The sequence below is a fragment of the Eulemur rufifrons genome, chromosome 6, assembly GCF_041146395.1.
Source record: "Eulemur rufifrons isolate Redbay chromosome 6, OSU_ERuf_1, whole genome shotgun sequence".
NCBI classification, from domain to species: domain Eukaryota; kingdom Metazoa; phylum Chordata; class Mammalia; order Primates; family Lemuridae; genus Eulemur; species Eulemur rufifrons.
In genome coordinates this window covers 4,306,748-4,324,244 of record NC_090988.1, presented here as the reverse complement: position 1 = coordinate 4,324,244, position 17,497 = coordinate 4,306,748, and the positions used below count along the sequence as shown (strand labels likewise).

The 17,497-nt window shown below is 38.4% G+C and overlaps 1 protein-coding gene across 1 annotated transcript in view; it reads right to left on the bottom strand.

Annotated features, from left to right (window-relative positions):
- Nucleotides 1–17,497, bottom strand: part of CDON (cell adhesion associated, oncogene regulated) — a 60,852-nt gene that overhangs the window by 4,879 nt on the left and 38,476 nt on the right. Inside the window, exons 16-17 of the mRNA XM_069470707.1 lie at nt 16,728–17,008; nt 13,429–13,508 (exon numbers count right to left, since the gene is read on the bottom strand). Of these exons, the coding sequence (XP_069326808.1) occupies nt 13,429–13,508; nt 16,728–17,008 (361 nt within the window). The remainder of the gene's footprint in view (nt 1–13,428; nt 13,509–16,727; nt 17,009–17,497) is intronic.

Here is a 17,497-nt window from a genome sequence, read left to right as displayed (position 1 = left end):
TTGAACTCAGTCCTCTGACACCTTCTGCTTGGGTCCTTGCCCCAAGATTGGAGAATGCTTTCAGGCAAAGACCCATAAACTCACAAATCTCTCATATTGCCTTTCAAGGGTAGACTCTCATTCAGTGTCTACCTGCTTCTGGTTACTTTCCAGTAGTTTCAAATTGTCCAGATTTTCTCATTATTATCTATTGATGACCAAACCATTCCACCATTACTGGAAGTCAGAGCCTCCGAAAAACATTTTTTATTTCTAAAATTGGGAGTAAGCAAAGTTTGGAGATGACATTACACTGGGCTGTGATTCGGGCATGTTAGGTAGGAAACACTCGCAGGACTAACCAGTAGTACACTGGAGCTAGATAATGTCAGGTAATAAAGATTTCTTCCTTAAAGAATTTCCATCCTTTAAACATGGGATGGTATGTTTCCGGGGCATCGAAATACCAGTAAAAGGAAGTCCGTGTAACTGTTATTGGCAGCTCTGTTGATTCACAGTATTGGAAATATCAAATGCTAAGCACAAAGATAGATATGACCTGAAAGAGAATAAGATATCTGTCAGTAAACGAAAACCTTAATATATATAAGTCCAACTTTAATTTCAAATGGAGAAATAAACTCACTATACAGTTAATGGAACTGAGAGACCAGACATCTGGAATGAAAGCAAAGTTTGCCAGGAATTCATTTGTACAGAATATGTAATATGACTCCAATTTTAACTTTTAATAATATAGTAAAGAATATATGCCTGATTAAAACATGACCTAAGTGTTCCCATGCATGTTTTAAGCCAATAAACAATGAAGGAAGCATTGGTGTAGAAGGAAGTTCATTAGACCCACAATGGAAGCATGGGGCTAGACAGGTCATGACTCCAAAAGAGTCTGGCACTCCTTATTTGTTCTCTTGTATATTTTATTAAACCTCGAACTTCAAAAATTTTTTGGGGATGCTGGCAAGGGTGAGCACTAATCTGAAAGCCATTTTAAAATGTCCATGTCATCAATGTCTTCCTTCCCTGTATTTTGTTGTTAGTCTCTTCTACTCTCTCAATACTTGGGGAACACAAAAATTCCCTCGAGTATATTCAATGTATGGAATCCACAGATCCTGAATAGGGTAGAATGTAAGGAAAGGTCAGAAAAAAACAAAACAAAAAACCCTTTCTAAATTCAAACTACCACTAATGAGAATTTAATGTGCATTAGTCATCTATATAAATAACCTTATCTAGGAGAACCCTACATTCAAAAAGCATTTGATGAATACCCTACAAATGTCAGACCCTATGGTAGGTACTGAAAATATAAAGGAAAATATAGCAGAGTTCTAGCTCCCAGTGTAGCAGAGGAGATGGATAAGCAAATAAGTGGTTACAACATAATGTAATGTTATCAATTAGTATATAAGAATATATAGAAGACACTGGCGCACTTTGAGATGAGTAGGGAGGTGCAGCTGATGAGAACAGGGCACTCCCCCCATTTCTAGCTAGAGACCACCGTGTATTGTCCATACTGCATCAGACCCAACTGTCTCATAATCAGGGAAATTACATTAGTGGCAATTATGGAATTAGAGAGTAAGAAGGATTCTGATTTCGAAAAATCAGAAATATCTCTGGTCAGGGCGATCTGTATGGCTACTGTGATTTGTTGGAAATAATTCTTAAAAATGAAATTTCTGGCTTCTAATTATGACTGATTAGTTTGTATCAGAACAACTCTCCTGCTAAGAACAACTAAAACGATGGGGAAATTTTATTTTCAGTCTGCTGAAGGCACTGGAGAGCTGCCAAAGCACTTTAGCGGCTGAGATTCTAGAGAGAAGGGAATCTTGAACCTGAGCTTCAGCACCACCTTTCCTCTGGGGGCATCTGCCCAATTTGGCACAGGATAAAACACTGAGACACCAAGAAGACAATGGCGCTAAGAAGCCAAGCAGGGCTTTTGACTGTTTCATGGGGCTGGGAAGACAAAAATTGGACTTCAGAGCCTGCCAAGGAGAAAAGCCCCAGTAAACACCCCAGGCTTTAAATTGGGACCCTTGAAGGGCTACATCCTAAAAGTAAGAGTGAGGCAGAAATAGACAGGGCTTTTATAAGGACTGAAATTCAGCATCAAATTAGCTCATTCCCAGATTGGTTTAAAGGGATCCGCTCCTTGTCTAATTGTTTGCCAAAGGCAAATGTAAATCCTTTCTGGAGGAAGAAAACACCTTCCAGAGCCTCTGTAAGTTTTTATATATAATTTCCAAAATTCAATAAAAAAATATTGGGCATATCAAAACACAGAAACAAGATAAAAATAAGTGATGCAGATACTGAGTTAGCAAAGACTTTTAAAAAACTGGGTAAGTACGTTCAATAAAATAGAAGAATTTTGGGCCAGGCGCGGTGGCTCACACCTGTAATCCTGGCACTCTGGGAGGCCGAGGTGGGCGAATCGTTTGAGCTCAGGAGTTCGAGACCACCCTGAGTAAGAGCGAGACCCCGTCTCTACTAAAAAAATAGAAAGAAATTAGCTGGACAACTAAAAATATATAGAAAACATTAGCCGGGCATGGTGGTGCATGCCTGTAGTCCCAGCTACTCGGGAGGCTGAGGCAGGAGGATTGCTTGAGCCCAGGAGTTTGAGGTTGCTGTGAGCTAGGCTGACACCACGGCACTCTAGCCTGGGCAACAGCGTGAGACTCTGTCTCCAAAACACAAAAAAAGAATTTTGATAAAGAACTACAATCTAACAATAATAATCATTTAGAAATTCTGAAACTAAAAACAGAATAATTGGAATTAAGAATTCAATACACGGGGACGAGCAAGCTGGGCACAGACAGACAGAGACGGCTGACTACGAAGCATGTCACGGCCCAGTGTTCAGACTGACGCATGGAGACAAAAGGACGGAAAAGATAGAAAGAAGCTTCAAGGACGTATAAAGCATAGTATAATGAAAAACTATATGTATTACTGAGTCTCTCTGAAAAAGAAAAAAGAGAGAATGAGAGAGAAACCACATTTGAAGAGATAAAGGCTGAGAGTTTTCTAAAACTGACAGAAGCCCAAGCCAATATTCAAATGGCTGGAAGCAAAATACAAAGAGAAAAATCATAAAAGCAGCCAGAAGAAAAAGACATATCACCTTGAAAAGGAACAATATCTGTACAGATGATTTTTCAACAGAAATGATGGATACAATAAAATAATAGAATGGCGTATTTAAAGTGCAAAATGAAAATAATTATCAATCTATTAACAGAATTTAATAAACAGTAAAAAATATCCTTCAAAAAGGACAATATTGAAGATATTTTTAGACTAAAAAGCTGGGGAAATGTGTCACCCTCAGACCTGTACTACAAGAAATATTAAAGGAAATTTTTCAAGTAAAAAAAAAAAGTAGCAACAGATAGAAAAAAAGTAATACAGAAGGAAATGAGCAGCAACAAAGCAAGGTAATTAGGGAATTCTGAATAAAAATTGACTGTAAAAAATCGTAATTGTAAATGTTTTAGAGGATTTTTAAATAATTTTAGAGTGAAAACATGTGACAAAACACAAAACACTGGAGTTAAAATGTTCTAAAAGTATCTCTGTTGCCTGGGAAACGGCAGAAGCTGTTCTACATCAAACTGCGAAGTCACAGTGTCCAACACCCAGAACACAGAAAATGGCACATGGCAGGTCCTGGAAAATGTTTTTAAAAAATTAGAAAATCAGACTTTTTGCCTTTTACTTTTCTTTTTATTTTTTTCTTTTTTTTTTTTTTACACACACACATATATATATATAATTTATTTTGCCACCTCTACTGCCTGAAAAAATACATGATTTATATTGCTACCTGTCATCCTTTGATGAAATAGCCATTCCAAATATTGGAACAGATAAAAGAGAACTTGAACCATGCTAGTGAATAGACTTCTTTGATACTTTCATGACAATAAACATAAAATTTTAATTAACTTAAATATACTCTCAAGTGGAGATATATATATAAAGACTACGAAAAAAAAGGTAGGAAAGGAATGTATAAAATTGTTGGTTGAGGGAGATGCGATTAGATAAATTGGCTAGAGGAAAATTCTTAAATTATTTTTTTCTTAGTTCTCTTTTTCTTTTTATAAAAAGAGAGAAAGTCTATAGACTTTTTACTTGTTTTTTTTTTAATTTTTAAATTTTTTATACCCTTTTTCTCAAGCAAGTAAATTAATTATCAGCGAGCAACAATTAAACTAATCCATTAAAGTACTTTATAACAGTCCACATCCAATAGTAAGATGAGACATGCATATTAAAGTGGGAATGAACTCATGCACTTACCCCTTTAGCTTTTTGTATTAATAGTATCACGATATTAGTTAGCTCTGTCCTAGTTCAATATTGATTCTATTGTCTGCATGGTTTTTATAATATTTGTCAGCTTTAAAACTATCTGACTTAAACTTCAGTTACCAGGACAGGCAATGACTATCCTCGGTGTCAGGTAAAGCTCTTAGGACACTGAGACAAACAGCACAGTTGGGTACTCAGTGAAGCCCCCCCAACAGTGATGGTGTAAACCAAAGTGAGCGGGCTTCTGGCTTGACGTTCCACTTCTCAGCAAGAATCCAGAGGTAATACAAAGGCACTAGAAACCTATATTTAAAAGACAAGTATCAGAAGAGAAAGAAAAGTTTTCATTTAAAAAATGTAAAATTAAACTATAGAAAAAAAAAGTACTTACCAGAATTTGGAAAACCAGGGCAGTTCCCTACAAACAAAATATTATAAATTAATAATTTGTTTATATAAATCTAACATGAATAAATTTCATGACGTTGATAAAACAGAGTAATGAAGACTCACCAGACGAGATGCCTTCAATCCTTCTCTTCTTTCCTTCTAATTTCTTTTTTCCTGCTCTTTTCCTTAACTTAAAGTTGCAGGATAAGATTTTTTAATGAAGTCTAGGGGCAGCCTAAGAGTTCGATTGTAAAGCACTTTTGTCAGAACCACAGTGGAGTCACACAGAGGGGCAGGACTGAAGGAGCCGCGAGACAGGGAGTGAGGGCGCCGCTACGCGCGTGGCCACAGAGCCAGGAGCAAACAAGCACATGAATCGTGAGTACGTTTTTAAAGAAAGTACAGATGTTTAGCAAGAGAAAAGTATAATTTCCTATCACCTATTCTTTAGCATCTGTTTTTCAGATAAGTGAAATAGGAAATCATAGCAGTATTTACTTTTATTCTGAACTATGATTTGATTACCAGAGTGGTGTTGATAGCAATATAATAATTTGAGTTAGATTTGTAAAGTGACTGTAACCTGAATTTCAGCATGATAAACCACATTGATTTAAAATTTTCCAGTATACTGAATCTTAACTCATAATCATCAGTAATTAACCACTTAGCTAACCAAATGTAAATAATTAAGTTACATTACTTTTATTTCAGTCCCAGATGTCTACATGTGTCCGCATAAAAATGGCTTTTACTGGAGGTTACATGTTGAGATATAAGCATAAAGGACATAGTCTATTAAAAAAGAATATAACCTCTGTTCTGAATATAATTAGATGTAGCTTGTGAAAATAATTCTTTTACTGATAATGCTTTAATTAAAATTTCTAAAGCAATAAGATGATCATAAAAATATCTGTATATGTATGTATAAACCTAAGAGACCCAAATTTACAGTAGTAAAGGAGAAAACAGGACCAATGTCTGCACACATGACATTCAATGACATGCTCTTAATAATACATGTTTTACAGTTTATACAGTACAAATAGTTTGTAATTTCACTATCTTATGCTTCTCAAATGATCTTTCCAATGTAGTTGTTATTGGCTTAAGGTGGAGTGAAAGTTTTCACTAAGTTGTCTCTAGCTCAATGAAATTAGATGTTCTTAATTTTAAGTTTAAAATCATTCAGTAAATGGAGCTCTGTTCATCTTGCTACATACAAAAATCTATGCTGTTTTGTAAGAACTCAGATGTTCTGGGACCTGTTAGTTTACTAAGATAACTTTTATTAACAGTAAACCAGAAAGACCTGCCCTGGCCAACCTGTACGATAGGAAATGATGCTATCATACCATCACAAAAAAAAAAACAACAAAAAAACAAAAAAAAACACTCTTTAAGCAACAATCAGAATTGCACAGACTAGAGAATAAGAGACTAGAATAGTAGTGTAGGACTGTGCTTGGAAGAATAAGGTGCCTTAGTAGTTGACTAAACATGTTTTGGATATTCCTGTAAAACTATATAGCACCTCTGAAATATTTTTTAGAGAAGTATCCATTTCTGACTACACAGTTGAATATTTGTTAAGCATGATCATGTACAAATTACTCTGATTAGATGATTATATAAATTTTGCATTAAGTTTCCTCTTCTGATTATCCCTGGCGGGCAAGGACTAAGCTCCATGAATCTCTTGGATGTGCGATGCTTATTCTCAGGCACATGCTCTTGAGACATCTGAAACAGTGACATCCTGGTGGTGGCTTGTTTCAATACTCAGCACCTCTGTGGCTGCTTCTCCCCACTGTGTCTGCCATTTTGCTAACCTAGCCCTTATTTTGGGAGCTTATCAGTTACTGTGCAACAGACCCTGATGACATTCAGGACCATGGCTGTCCTCTATCCTCACTGCCCACTCTGTTGCATACTGCCATGACCCCTGCATTAGAGTGGGAGTTTCCTTTTGGGAATTAATTTATCAGTGACTGTCACATAAAAGGTTAATGTTAAAATGTTAAAAGTGACAATAAATGCCTGAGTGCATTAGTGCACACAGGTGACACACACACAAGCTTACAAATAAAAGACCAAAACTATCACTCCCCAACTCTCTGAAAATAGGCCCTTGGCTTCCATATTAGAAGTAGGGGATAGATTTGAGGAGGTATATAACTTCACCAAAAGGAAGGTACTGAGCATTTTTAAAAATCAGACATTTTTTCTTAGGGAAGTAGGCAGATTTCCATAGACAGAAAAGAAGTTGAATCTTAGGTTTGGGTGTTTCCTTCCTTTGGCTTTATGGCTAGCTGTGAAGCAGTTAAGTGGTCAGACCAGGAGACGGACTGAGTCCTAACAAACTTACCATCTGGAAGAAAGAGTTTAGGTGTACGAGACAAGCGGTTGTTTTCATACTTAACAAACCAACTGGGTAGATCAAATCTTAGGCCTGAAAGAACTTCTACTATTATTAAATGTTCTCATATTCATCTCTATATATTATTTTCATCTGAGTATATCTGACATCAGTAGAGGGTTTCAAGTTGGTGAAAAAACACTCTCAAATCCAACAGCACACAGACCTTTGAGGTTATCATTCTGCCAAAACTGGGAGGTCATCTGTAACACCTGAGTTCTCTGAAGCACCATTCCCAATTGTTTTACTCACCCTCTCCACTGTCAGCCATGTAACTTGTACTTTTCTCCCCAGATGAATTATATACATTTTTCCAAGCTGATTTTTGCTGGGCTCTTCCTGTCCATCTCCAGTCTCTCTAGGACCCTTAAAATTAATATCTCATTCCTTTCTGATGGGACCTCTCAGTTCGTTCATCTGTGAATTTCATCAGTGTTCTCTCTACTCTCTCACAAATTATCAAGAATGGTGGTTAATAGACCAGATTTAATGTCAATCCCTTCCCATTAAACTATAATAGCCAAGCAACTGACACACATCTGATTACCTGTCCAGAACTGCACTACTGCCTTCTGAATTGAGAAAAAGACAAAAGGATAGAAAACTTTTGACTCATTTTATTAAAATCTATTTAACTATTGAGATGCCCAAATTGCACAAAGATTTCTCAGTTAAGTCAGTCCTTATGTATGGGACTGGCTCCCTGCAAAGCTGTGTTAAATATTCTTCTTTCTAGCTATTCAGCGTGAGCTTTGCATATTCCTCCTAAAACCTGAAAAGGATTCAAGTTAATGGAACACAGTGAGGCAGGCAGTCATTTATAACACGCCACAAAAGCCCCAGAACCAAACAAAACTTCTCCACAGATTGCTATAGTACACACTCCCCTCTCACCTGGTCTCAATTTTTCCCAGCACTACTCCAGTTTAGATAATAAAGGCAAAGTTTTCCCTTCAGATAGTTATTACTAAAATAGAGGGATGAGAAAAGGCGTTGAGGGTTGGCAATGACTTGTTTCTTAAAAGCCCACTCCAAGAAATACATTTAAGTTTCAAGTTGAGAAGGCAGAGAAAAATAACCGGGAGAGGCAGGGCACAGTGCAGGCGCCACTGCGTCCGGAAAAGGCCCTGAACAAGACTTCTCCAGTTCCCAGGCACCTGTGGCATGAGGAAGCTGAGTTAGATGAGGCACCCCTGGATCTCAGAAGACAACCCCCAGAAATGCATCAAGGGGTAAACAGTTCCTCTTCATCCCCTGCAGTGTTTCCCCACTCAATGACTGCACCCCGTTAACTGGCCGCCATCCTTGACCCCTCCCTCCACTGGCCTCCTCAACCAATTGCTTGTGTCTTTTTTTTTTTTAATCTCTCAAAATCATGCACTTCTCTCCAACAACTACCCTCGCCCACGTTCTCATCTGGACGACTGCAACTGCCACCTCACTGGCACCCAGCAGCCTCCCAGACTCCGCCTGGTTTGTTCTCCAAACTGCATCCAGAGTGTTCCTAAAAGCCTGAATTCTATCACAACGTTGTCCGGGACTTGCCATGGCTCTGTACGATCTGACTTCCCTCTGACGACTGTCACTCCCTGGGTTCCGCTACATTAGGTTTAAGTCCGCTGAGGATTCAGGCACTCCACCTTATAGATTTTGAATAAACCTGCAAAGCTTTATACCTTTCTCCTTCCTTTTTACTTAACTTTATAAATTCTTCAGAACTCAGCAAAATGCCACTTACTTAGGGAGGTCTTTCCTAACACATCCTTTACTTTTCCTTTAAAGCATCCAATTTTAATTACATATTCATTTTTATGATTTATGTCATTTTTAAAAATAGCATGTCTCCCCCATTAGACTCAAAGCTTCCAGCAGGCAGGGCAACGCCTGCTGTGCTCACTACTGCGTCCTCAGCACCTTGCTTGGCACTTGTCCACTGTAGATCCTCAAGTGTCTATTGAATGAAAAAATGAATGAATCCTTATTTTCCTTTTTTACTCTCCTTATTTTATCATTCTCCTTTCCCATCTGTATGATTCTTGGAAGACACAGTAAGGAAGGAAGCAAAAAATACCAGAGATGACATCTTATAAAAAGAATGTCTAACCACTTTAAATATATAAGAAATAAAAGCAAATAAATGCCTCAAGTAGTTAAACATATATTAATAAAAATAATCAGCTAAGACTATTATCTTCCTTGGTGATCTCACCCATTTTCAAGGGCCATCACTTAGAGAGAAATGGTCCTAAATCTGTATCATGGTCCCAGTCTACCCCTGAACCCAAGACGAGCATTTTCATCTGTCTCCTTGACTCACATATCAACTGGTACTTGAACTCTAAATGCCCCAAATCAAAGTCATTATCTTTTCTCAATGTATGATTTTATTAAGTTTCTTATTTCTATGACTACCACCCTGGTCATCCATATTTGAAACTTTCTATGTGTTTGGAATCTTCGTTTTATCTAGATCCCTATCCATCCATGGACAAGCATCTCTTCCTCTCCATATCCATTTCCTGCGTGAAGGCTCAGGCCTTCGTCACAGCAATGTCTAACTGGTCTTCTCACTCCAATGCCCCCTGTGCACCACTGCCATTCATCATGCCAAAACACATCACTGAACAGATCACTCCCCTTCTCAAAAAGCTTCACAAGAGGCTGGGCACAGTGGCTCATGCCTGGAATCCTAGCACTCTGGGAGGCGGAGGTGGGAGGATTGCTTGAGCTCAGGAGTTGGAGACCAGCCTGAGCAAGAGCGAGACCCTGTGTCTACTAAAAATAGAAAAATTAGCCGGATGTCATGATGTGCTACTAGTCCCAGCTACTTGGGAGGCTGAGGCAGGAGGATCGCTTGAGCTCAGGAGTTAGAGGTTGCTGTGACCTAGGCTGACACCACAGCACTCTACTCAGGGCAACGGACCAAGACTCGGTTTCAAAAAAAAAAAGGCATAACAAAAATTATGATGCTACTAGCCCAGTATTTCTCAACATTTAGTTCATATCCCCTTTTGATTAATGTAAAAACTCATATCCTTTTATATTTGTATTTTATACTACAGAAGAGATTTTTTTCTATTCTTTAAATATAAAATTATAAGATTCAATGTGCATCTTCAAACTCTACTCACTACATTCCTAGTTCTGTCTGAGAATTACTATTAGACTGTAAGCTCTCTGAAGACAGGGCTTGGGCCAGTACCTAGCATGTGATAGGTGCTCGATAAAAAATGTTTATTAAATAAAGTACTAAATCCTGACATTCAGGGTTATCCATGATATAAACTCAATCCAGTTTTCCAGTTTTATATCCTACTATTTTGCACCTGCACTTCACCAGCCAGTCAAATTACTCCAATGGGTCCCACAGCCTGGTCCCAGCACCAGCATCATCAGCATCATTTGGGAATTCATTAGAAATGCAAATCCTCAGGCCCCAACCCAGACCTGCTGAATCAGAAACTCCGGGAGCACAGCCTTGCAATTTGTGTTTTTACAAATGCTCCAAGTGATTCTAATGCATGCTAAAGTTTGAGAACCACTGAATTCGACTATTTATTCTTAAACACTATCCTTCCTACTTCCATAACTGTTCTTGCAATTCCTTCTACATGGAAACACTTCAGAACCTATTCCAGTGCCTAGCTAGTGCTCAGTAAATGTTTTTTTGACTGAATAGTCAAAAACCCTACAATGCCTACTTGACAGCCGTCACGTCACTTCACCGAAATCATGCATTGGGAAATGCAAACTTATTCCTAATAATAATATTGATATTCTAAAAGTATAACTTGACTACAATTTTGCATATTTTCAGAGTAAATCATACATCATCTATCTCTCAGCATTCAAAGGTTATTACAAATTTTGCCACCTTGTAGAACCTTGAGAGGAGATACCAGCTCTCAATTTCAGAGTTAAAAGAGTTAGAAGCTTGAAATTTAATGATTCCAATTTCCGGAGTTGAAGGTAGGTACTTACTGATATTTATCTGTCCAATTATTAAGTGTCAAAATCATAGAACTGCTCCTGGGTGCCAGGGGGGACATCTGAACAACCTTGGAAGCAATTCAGGCAAGTAAAGACTTGCCCTAAACAGGTAGAGTCTCAGGAAGAAAATTTAAACTAAGGAGAAAAAGAAGCTGGTTTTCTTAAGCTGAAGAAAGTTCACCTAAATTCCCAGATAACAGTAAAACTTGCAAACACCAAATGCAGGAAGTCAGAAACTTAAAAATTCATAGAAATACAATTGTCCATTGTTTTAAAAGGAAAAAGCTATGTATAATAAAAACCTTGAAATACTACATACTCATACACACTTCCTCAGACATACAAATGGCCAGGAATGCAAGGTCATTTGAAGGGCAGAGGTCATTTAAATCTTTTTAAAGAAATGGAATGTATTTTTTGTACTCATCATAAAGACATGATTGGTAGAAAATTACCAAGGTCTACAATCAGATTATGTTGGGAGCAATCTTATATTACTTAGGATAATCTTCCATTTTTCAGTTAAGGAAACATTATGTAACTTTCCCAGTATCATAGGTTTAAGCAGTGGCAAAGCCCAGGTCTACTCATTCTTAGACCAGAAGCTTTCTTACTATGTTATACCATTCTAATGTCTAGGAAGAGTCAAGATTTGCTAATGGCCACAAGGGCCGTAAAGGAAAACACATTGTATATTTAGGCAAAACTATTCAGAATTAAATCCATTTGATTACTTACCAGGAATATAAACCATCTTTACCAGTTCTTTAGCATGTTTCCTAACAAATTGTGGTAAAGTCTATAACAAGCTCAGAAAAAAATGTGGCTTCAATGTTATGAACATTTTCAAAACTAGAGTCACAAAGAATTTAAATATGTAACAAGTAAATCTCAGTACATAAAATAGCAGATGGCTCTTGCTAATACAGAAGAAATCCTAAAATGGGTTAAGTAAATGATAACCAAAAATCTCCAAGAAGCTGTATCTTTTGTTCTGCAACCCTCAAAACATAGGCTGAAACAATGTACTTTATTTAATTCTATAGTTGACCAGATCTTTCTCCATGCTCTGATTTCAATAATTCCCAGAGACAACTCTTAACCTTTTAAGTTATTTTAAAAATATAGATCAAATCCCATTTCAATAATGAAATCCAAACTCCAATCTACACTCCAGTTATTTTATAATACTAACTATAATACAATTTTTCAGTTGTAGAGTTTCTTTTCTTTTTCCTTTTCTTTTTTTTTTTTTTTTTTTGAGACAAGGTCTCACTCTGCTGCATGGGCTGAAGTGCAGTGGCGCCATCATAGCTCTCTGCAAACTGGGCTCAAGCGATTCTCCTGCTTCAGCCTCCCAAGTAGCTGGGACTACAAGTATGTGCCACCATCCCAGCTGATTTTTCTATTTTTTGTAGAAACGGGGTCTCGCTATTTTGCTCAGGTTGGTCTCGAATTCCTGGCCTCAAGCAATCCTCCCACCTTGGCCTCCCAAAGTGCTAGGGATTACAAGTGTGAGCCACCGCACCCAACCTCGTTGTAGAGTTTTAGAACCCAGAAGGACTTGAGACCATGTAATCCAATACAATCATTATGTGAAAGAAAGACGATGTCTGATACAACTTTAACATAACAAAAAGCTTGATAATCCTTTGGAATTAATATATAGTGGTAGCATGAAAACTTTTTGCATATTTTATCTGTCAAAATTTAAATGTACATATTATTCTACATACTTCTATCTTGTCTGAAATACTGTCAGTACATATCACTTTTAAAATTAAAAGCAAGATTTGGCTACTTAATTATCTTAGATTTTAAGAGTTAAAAAGAGGCCGGGCGCGGTGGCTCACACCTGTAATCCTAGCACTCTGGGAGGCCAAGGCGAGTGGATCGCTCGAGGTCAGGAGTTCGAGACCAGCCTGAGCAAGAGCGAGACCCCGTCTCTACTAAAAATAGAAAGAAATTATCTGGCCAACTAAAAATATATATAGAAAAAATTAGTTGGGCATGGTGGCACATGCCTGTAGTCCCAGCTACTCGGGAGGCTGAGGCAGGAGGATTGCTTGAGCCCAGGAGTTGGAGGTTGCTATGAGCTAGGCTGACGCCACAGCACTCACTCTAGCCTGGTCTCAAAAAAAAAAAAAGAAAAAAAAAAAAAAAAAAACTGCAAATTCTGAGCTTTATCTCTTAGGAAAAATTTCAAGAACTTCCTTTGCTGAAGGAAAAAAATAAAAGGGCGCACATGCTCGACTGGCGACAAGGTGTGCGAACACGTATGGACATACCTGTTGTTGTTGCGGCAGTTCCGGCAGCTGGCGCACTCGCGGGGCTCGATCCGCGGGGCCGCGGCGCACGCTCCGCCACCCTTCGCGGGCAGGAGGCAGGAAAGAGAACAAGGGACAGTGCTGAGGGCGTCGCGCAGCCGCCCGGCCGCCCGCCCGCCACCCCAACACGCGCGCCGGCCCTCGGGAGGCCCGGCCTGCCGCGGTTGCCCGGATGGACACAGGAGTCTCACTGGGCTCTGCACCGATTAAACTGCACGCCAAACTCTTCCCTGCCATGCTTTTCTCTGTTCTGTACTGAACAGAGGCAAATAATGAGGGGAAAAGTTTAGTCACTTCCCTTCAGATCTAGGGGGCCCCAAAGACACAACACATCGCAACCTCCTGTTCATCTGTGCTTTCCTAGCAGTCACCGGAGAATGTCAGGTGATGCCAGCTGGAGAAATGGTGTAAAATCTGTCTGAATGATATCATACGATAAACTCATCTTCCTTTTCCTGTAATTATTTCCATCAGGTCTGTTCACTGGACTACACTAAGTTTTAAAACATGGTATATTTTTCCAGATGGGGTAGATCTTCAGCCAGCAACGACTTGGAGGGGTGTATTAATATTTTGATGTTGCTTTTGGCCGAAACTACCCAGCAATTAAGAAAAATGCCCAGATTAACACATACCTCATTGTAAAATGCTCACTTGACATATACAATGGCAAGAGTTCTGAAAAAATGAAGTTAAAAATTTGTGGACTAAAATAAAATTTTAAGGCTCACCCCCCCACCGGCTGACTGAATGGACCCCCTCATGGCCAAAGGAATATCCTAAAACTAAATTGCCTGCCAGGAGGAAGGAGGTCAGACATGTCTTATCATGCCCCCTCCCTCCTTGGGGACATCCTCTGTAACCCATTGACAGGCCTAAGGGTATGCAAGACAAACCTGCAGGTCCTCAGTTTACACAAGTATATGTCTGGTGGCTCGTCTCTGATAAACAACTCCTTATGTTGAAACACTCCACGCCTTTAGACAAAACTTCATGTCTTTAAACAATTACAAGCCAAAGAATCTTCAAACCCACCTATAACCTGTAAGCCCCTGCTTCGAGATGGCCACCTTTTCGGGCCAAACCAATATATGCCTCCCACGTATTGATTTATGACATTACCTGTAACCCCTGTCTCCCTGAAATTTATAAAACCAAACCGTAACCCAGACACACCGAATCCACTTGCTCAAGGCTTTTTGGGCATGGCTCCGGGTCATGATCCTCAAATTTGGCTCAGAATAAATGTCTTTAAAATTATTTTACAGAGTTTGGCTTTTTTTCTGTTGACAAATTAAACTAGCCTCATAGAGTCAGAATTCTGCTTCTAGACGAAAAACAGCAGAACTGAATTTGATAAGGGTGGGAGTGGTTGTCACACTGCACCCAAACCCAAGGCAGGCCTTCAAGGTTAGGAAAAGTTCAGGCAATTGTTTTTCCTAGAATACTTTCCATTTCCATTCATCTCATGACAACAGCCAGACTCTAAGCAAACCAAAAGTACCGAAAATTTCCCTCAGCATTCCTGATCCAACTAGAAACAGGAATTACTAAGAAAACTTTGAGACAAAAAAAATACATGCCGTCCATGAGGGCAAACCCCAAAGGTTCAGAAAATGAAGTTAACAACCTGTAGGGTAATATGCTTATTTAAATCACTAAACATATTAAAGTTAACTCAATGATTTTTATGATCACTAACATTTTTTAAATTTCTCCATTTCCTCCACCCAGAAAAGAAGAGTAAGCAAACCAAATGGGTTGGAATCACAGATGATAATTTCTAAACTGTACACCTACTGGGGCAACTATAATTTAAATGGCAATTAATTGTTAAAAAAAAAACCAAAGTTCCGTGTTCAAACACTAAAGCAAACATTAGCTTTATTTTTTCTTCTTATGGAAACAGCATGTGCTATTCAAACTTTAGTGCTCACTCCTTCAGTTTACTTGGACAATGTTAGTAGTTTGGACTAGGAATGGTGACCAAAAAAGTTTTAAAAGGCTGAATATAGGCCATGTCTTTCCACACAAAATAATGAAATCATGATTCTCTTTTGGTAATGAGATGCACTAAAGCAAATTAAACGTTTTTTCTACAACATATGAAAGCTAGGCCACATAAAACTATTAGATTTCTAGCTTTAAGATACAAATATATATTAAAGTTTTATTCTCTAATTGTAATTATTTAAATAAATCTCTATTAAAGTTGAAGATGAAGAAAAACTCTTAAACTTCTTCAAATTATAGCACATTGTGAGTTACAACAAATTTATCTGTAATCAGAACACTGATAAAAACTAAATTAATGTTTAATTTGATCAACCAACCAAATTATCTGTTTGATGAAAAATAATGTGAATGTGCACCCAAACAGTGTAATAAATCAAACTCCCCTTTAACCAGCATAAGTCTAAAATATGCTTAGTCACTCTATTCCCATTTCAAAAATTAAACTACATCAGCTAGCTGACTCTGAAATAGGTCATTTTAAGAGTTTATCACTTTTTGTGGCTAAAGAATACTAATATTATAAAATGCAAAAAGCTTACAGGCCACAAGAACAAAATACATTGAGCAAAACAAAAGAAATCCATGGCAGGTCAGAAGTCTCAATCTGGCTGCCTGCAGAGATGTTTTGCAGGCCTATACAATGCTTTCCAAAATTTGAACTAGGTGCCAGCAGTAAAAATCTGGAGACTTCACCTAGATTTACAGATGTTTTGAAGACTCAGAAAACCTGGCAACACTGGTCCCCTGGCCCTGCCAAGATAACAACAGTAGGTGCTGAGCTGCGGCTGCTTGGTGAAGACAGTGCTGTGTTCTCCTGGCTGCCGCTGCATCTCACTGCCACCTTGATGCGCTCTGTTTCCTGATCTGCCTGACTCTTCTTGGCATTTGAGTTTTCAGACTCTGCTCCAAATAAATCACATTTAAAGTATTTGGTCTGGTCTATGCCTAATGGTATTTCCGTTTCATCTCAAGAACAACTTCCAGTCTGTTCTTTACTGGTATTCCACTTTCAGTGTTAGTAATTTTACAGCAAAAACTAAATTGGTGACTATAACTATTACTTGACAATAGAAAACTTACAAAGGTTACTCTGCATCAAGGGGCTGCCAGTGAGTGATATGTACTATTGCATTCAGGTGCGTAGTGAGGTTTCTATCATGAAAAACCCCAGTATGCTGGCCTTGTTCTTCTACACCAGCACCCTGAGGTACACAGAGGCTTTCGTTTATAATTAGGTCTCTTACATTCACTAGGTGATGAGGATGTTCAAAATCCACATGTGTCCTGGTTAGAGAGCTGCTGTGCCCAGAGTAAAGCCCTCCATTTAAGCTCGTGTTCACAACTCCGTTGACGCCACTCGCGACCTTCCGGTGCAGGTGTGAGCAGCCACTGCCGAGGCCACCGTTGCTCAGGAAGCCTCCATGAACATTTCCATTTATTCGGTTTGCTCCTGAGAGAGTGGTGTATTCCACCATCTGCCCGTTAATATCTGACCCTTGGTAGAGATAGCCCGGTGGGTCATATTCTGTTAAAAGAGAACAAACAAACAAACAAACAAAGACACACACACACACAAAAGTAAGATACTGAAAAGGATAATCTTCTTGCTTAGGAAGTTTTATTAAAGGAAACCCTAAGAAACTGTAAGTAGACTAAAATAAAACATTTAGAAAATGTTCACTCAAAGCCTACTTGTGAGATATGCTTTAATGGAGTTCCTGCTGTTTTTTCTTTCCAGTGTGGAGGTAGCTATGAACTTTGAGTTAATTATGACTTTCTTTTTGGGAAGAGAAATTAACCAGGGAGAAATTACTCAAAAGAGAATGAACAAATTGAACAAGCTGAAACTATAAAAGTACTGACAACACTAAGAAAAAGTGCTTAAATTCCCATATACTTAAAAGTGCTGAAAAAAATTGTATAAAACAACAAAAGACTAGCTTTAGGTAGGATTTCTAATAGCAATAAACAACACTTTTAAGTCAAAGGATGGAGTTGTGTATACATTCAATGA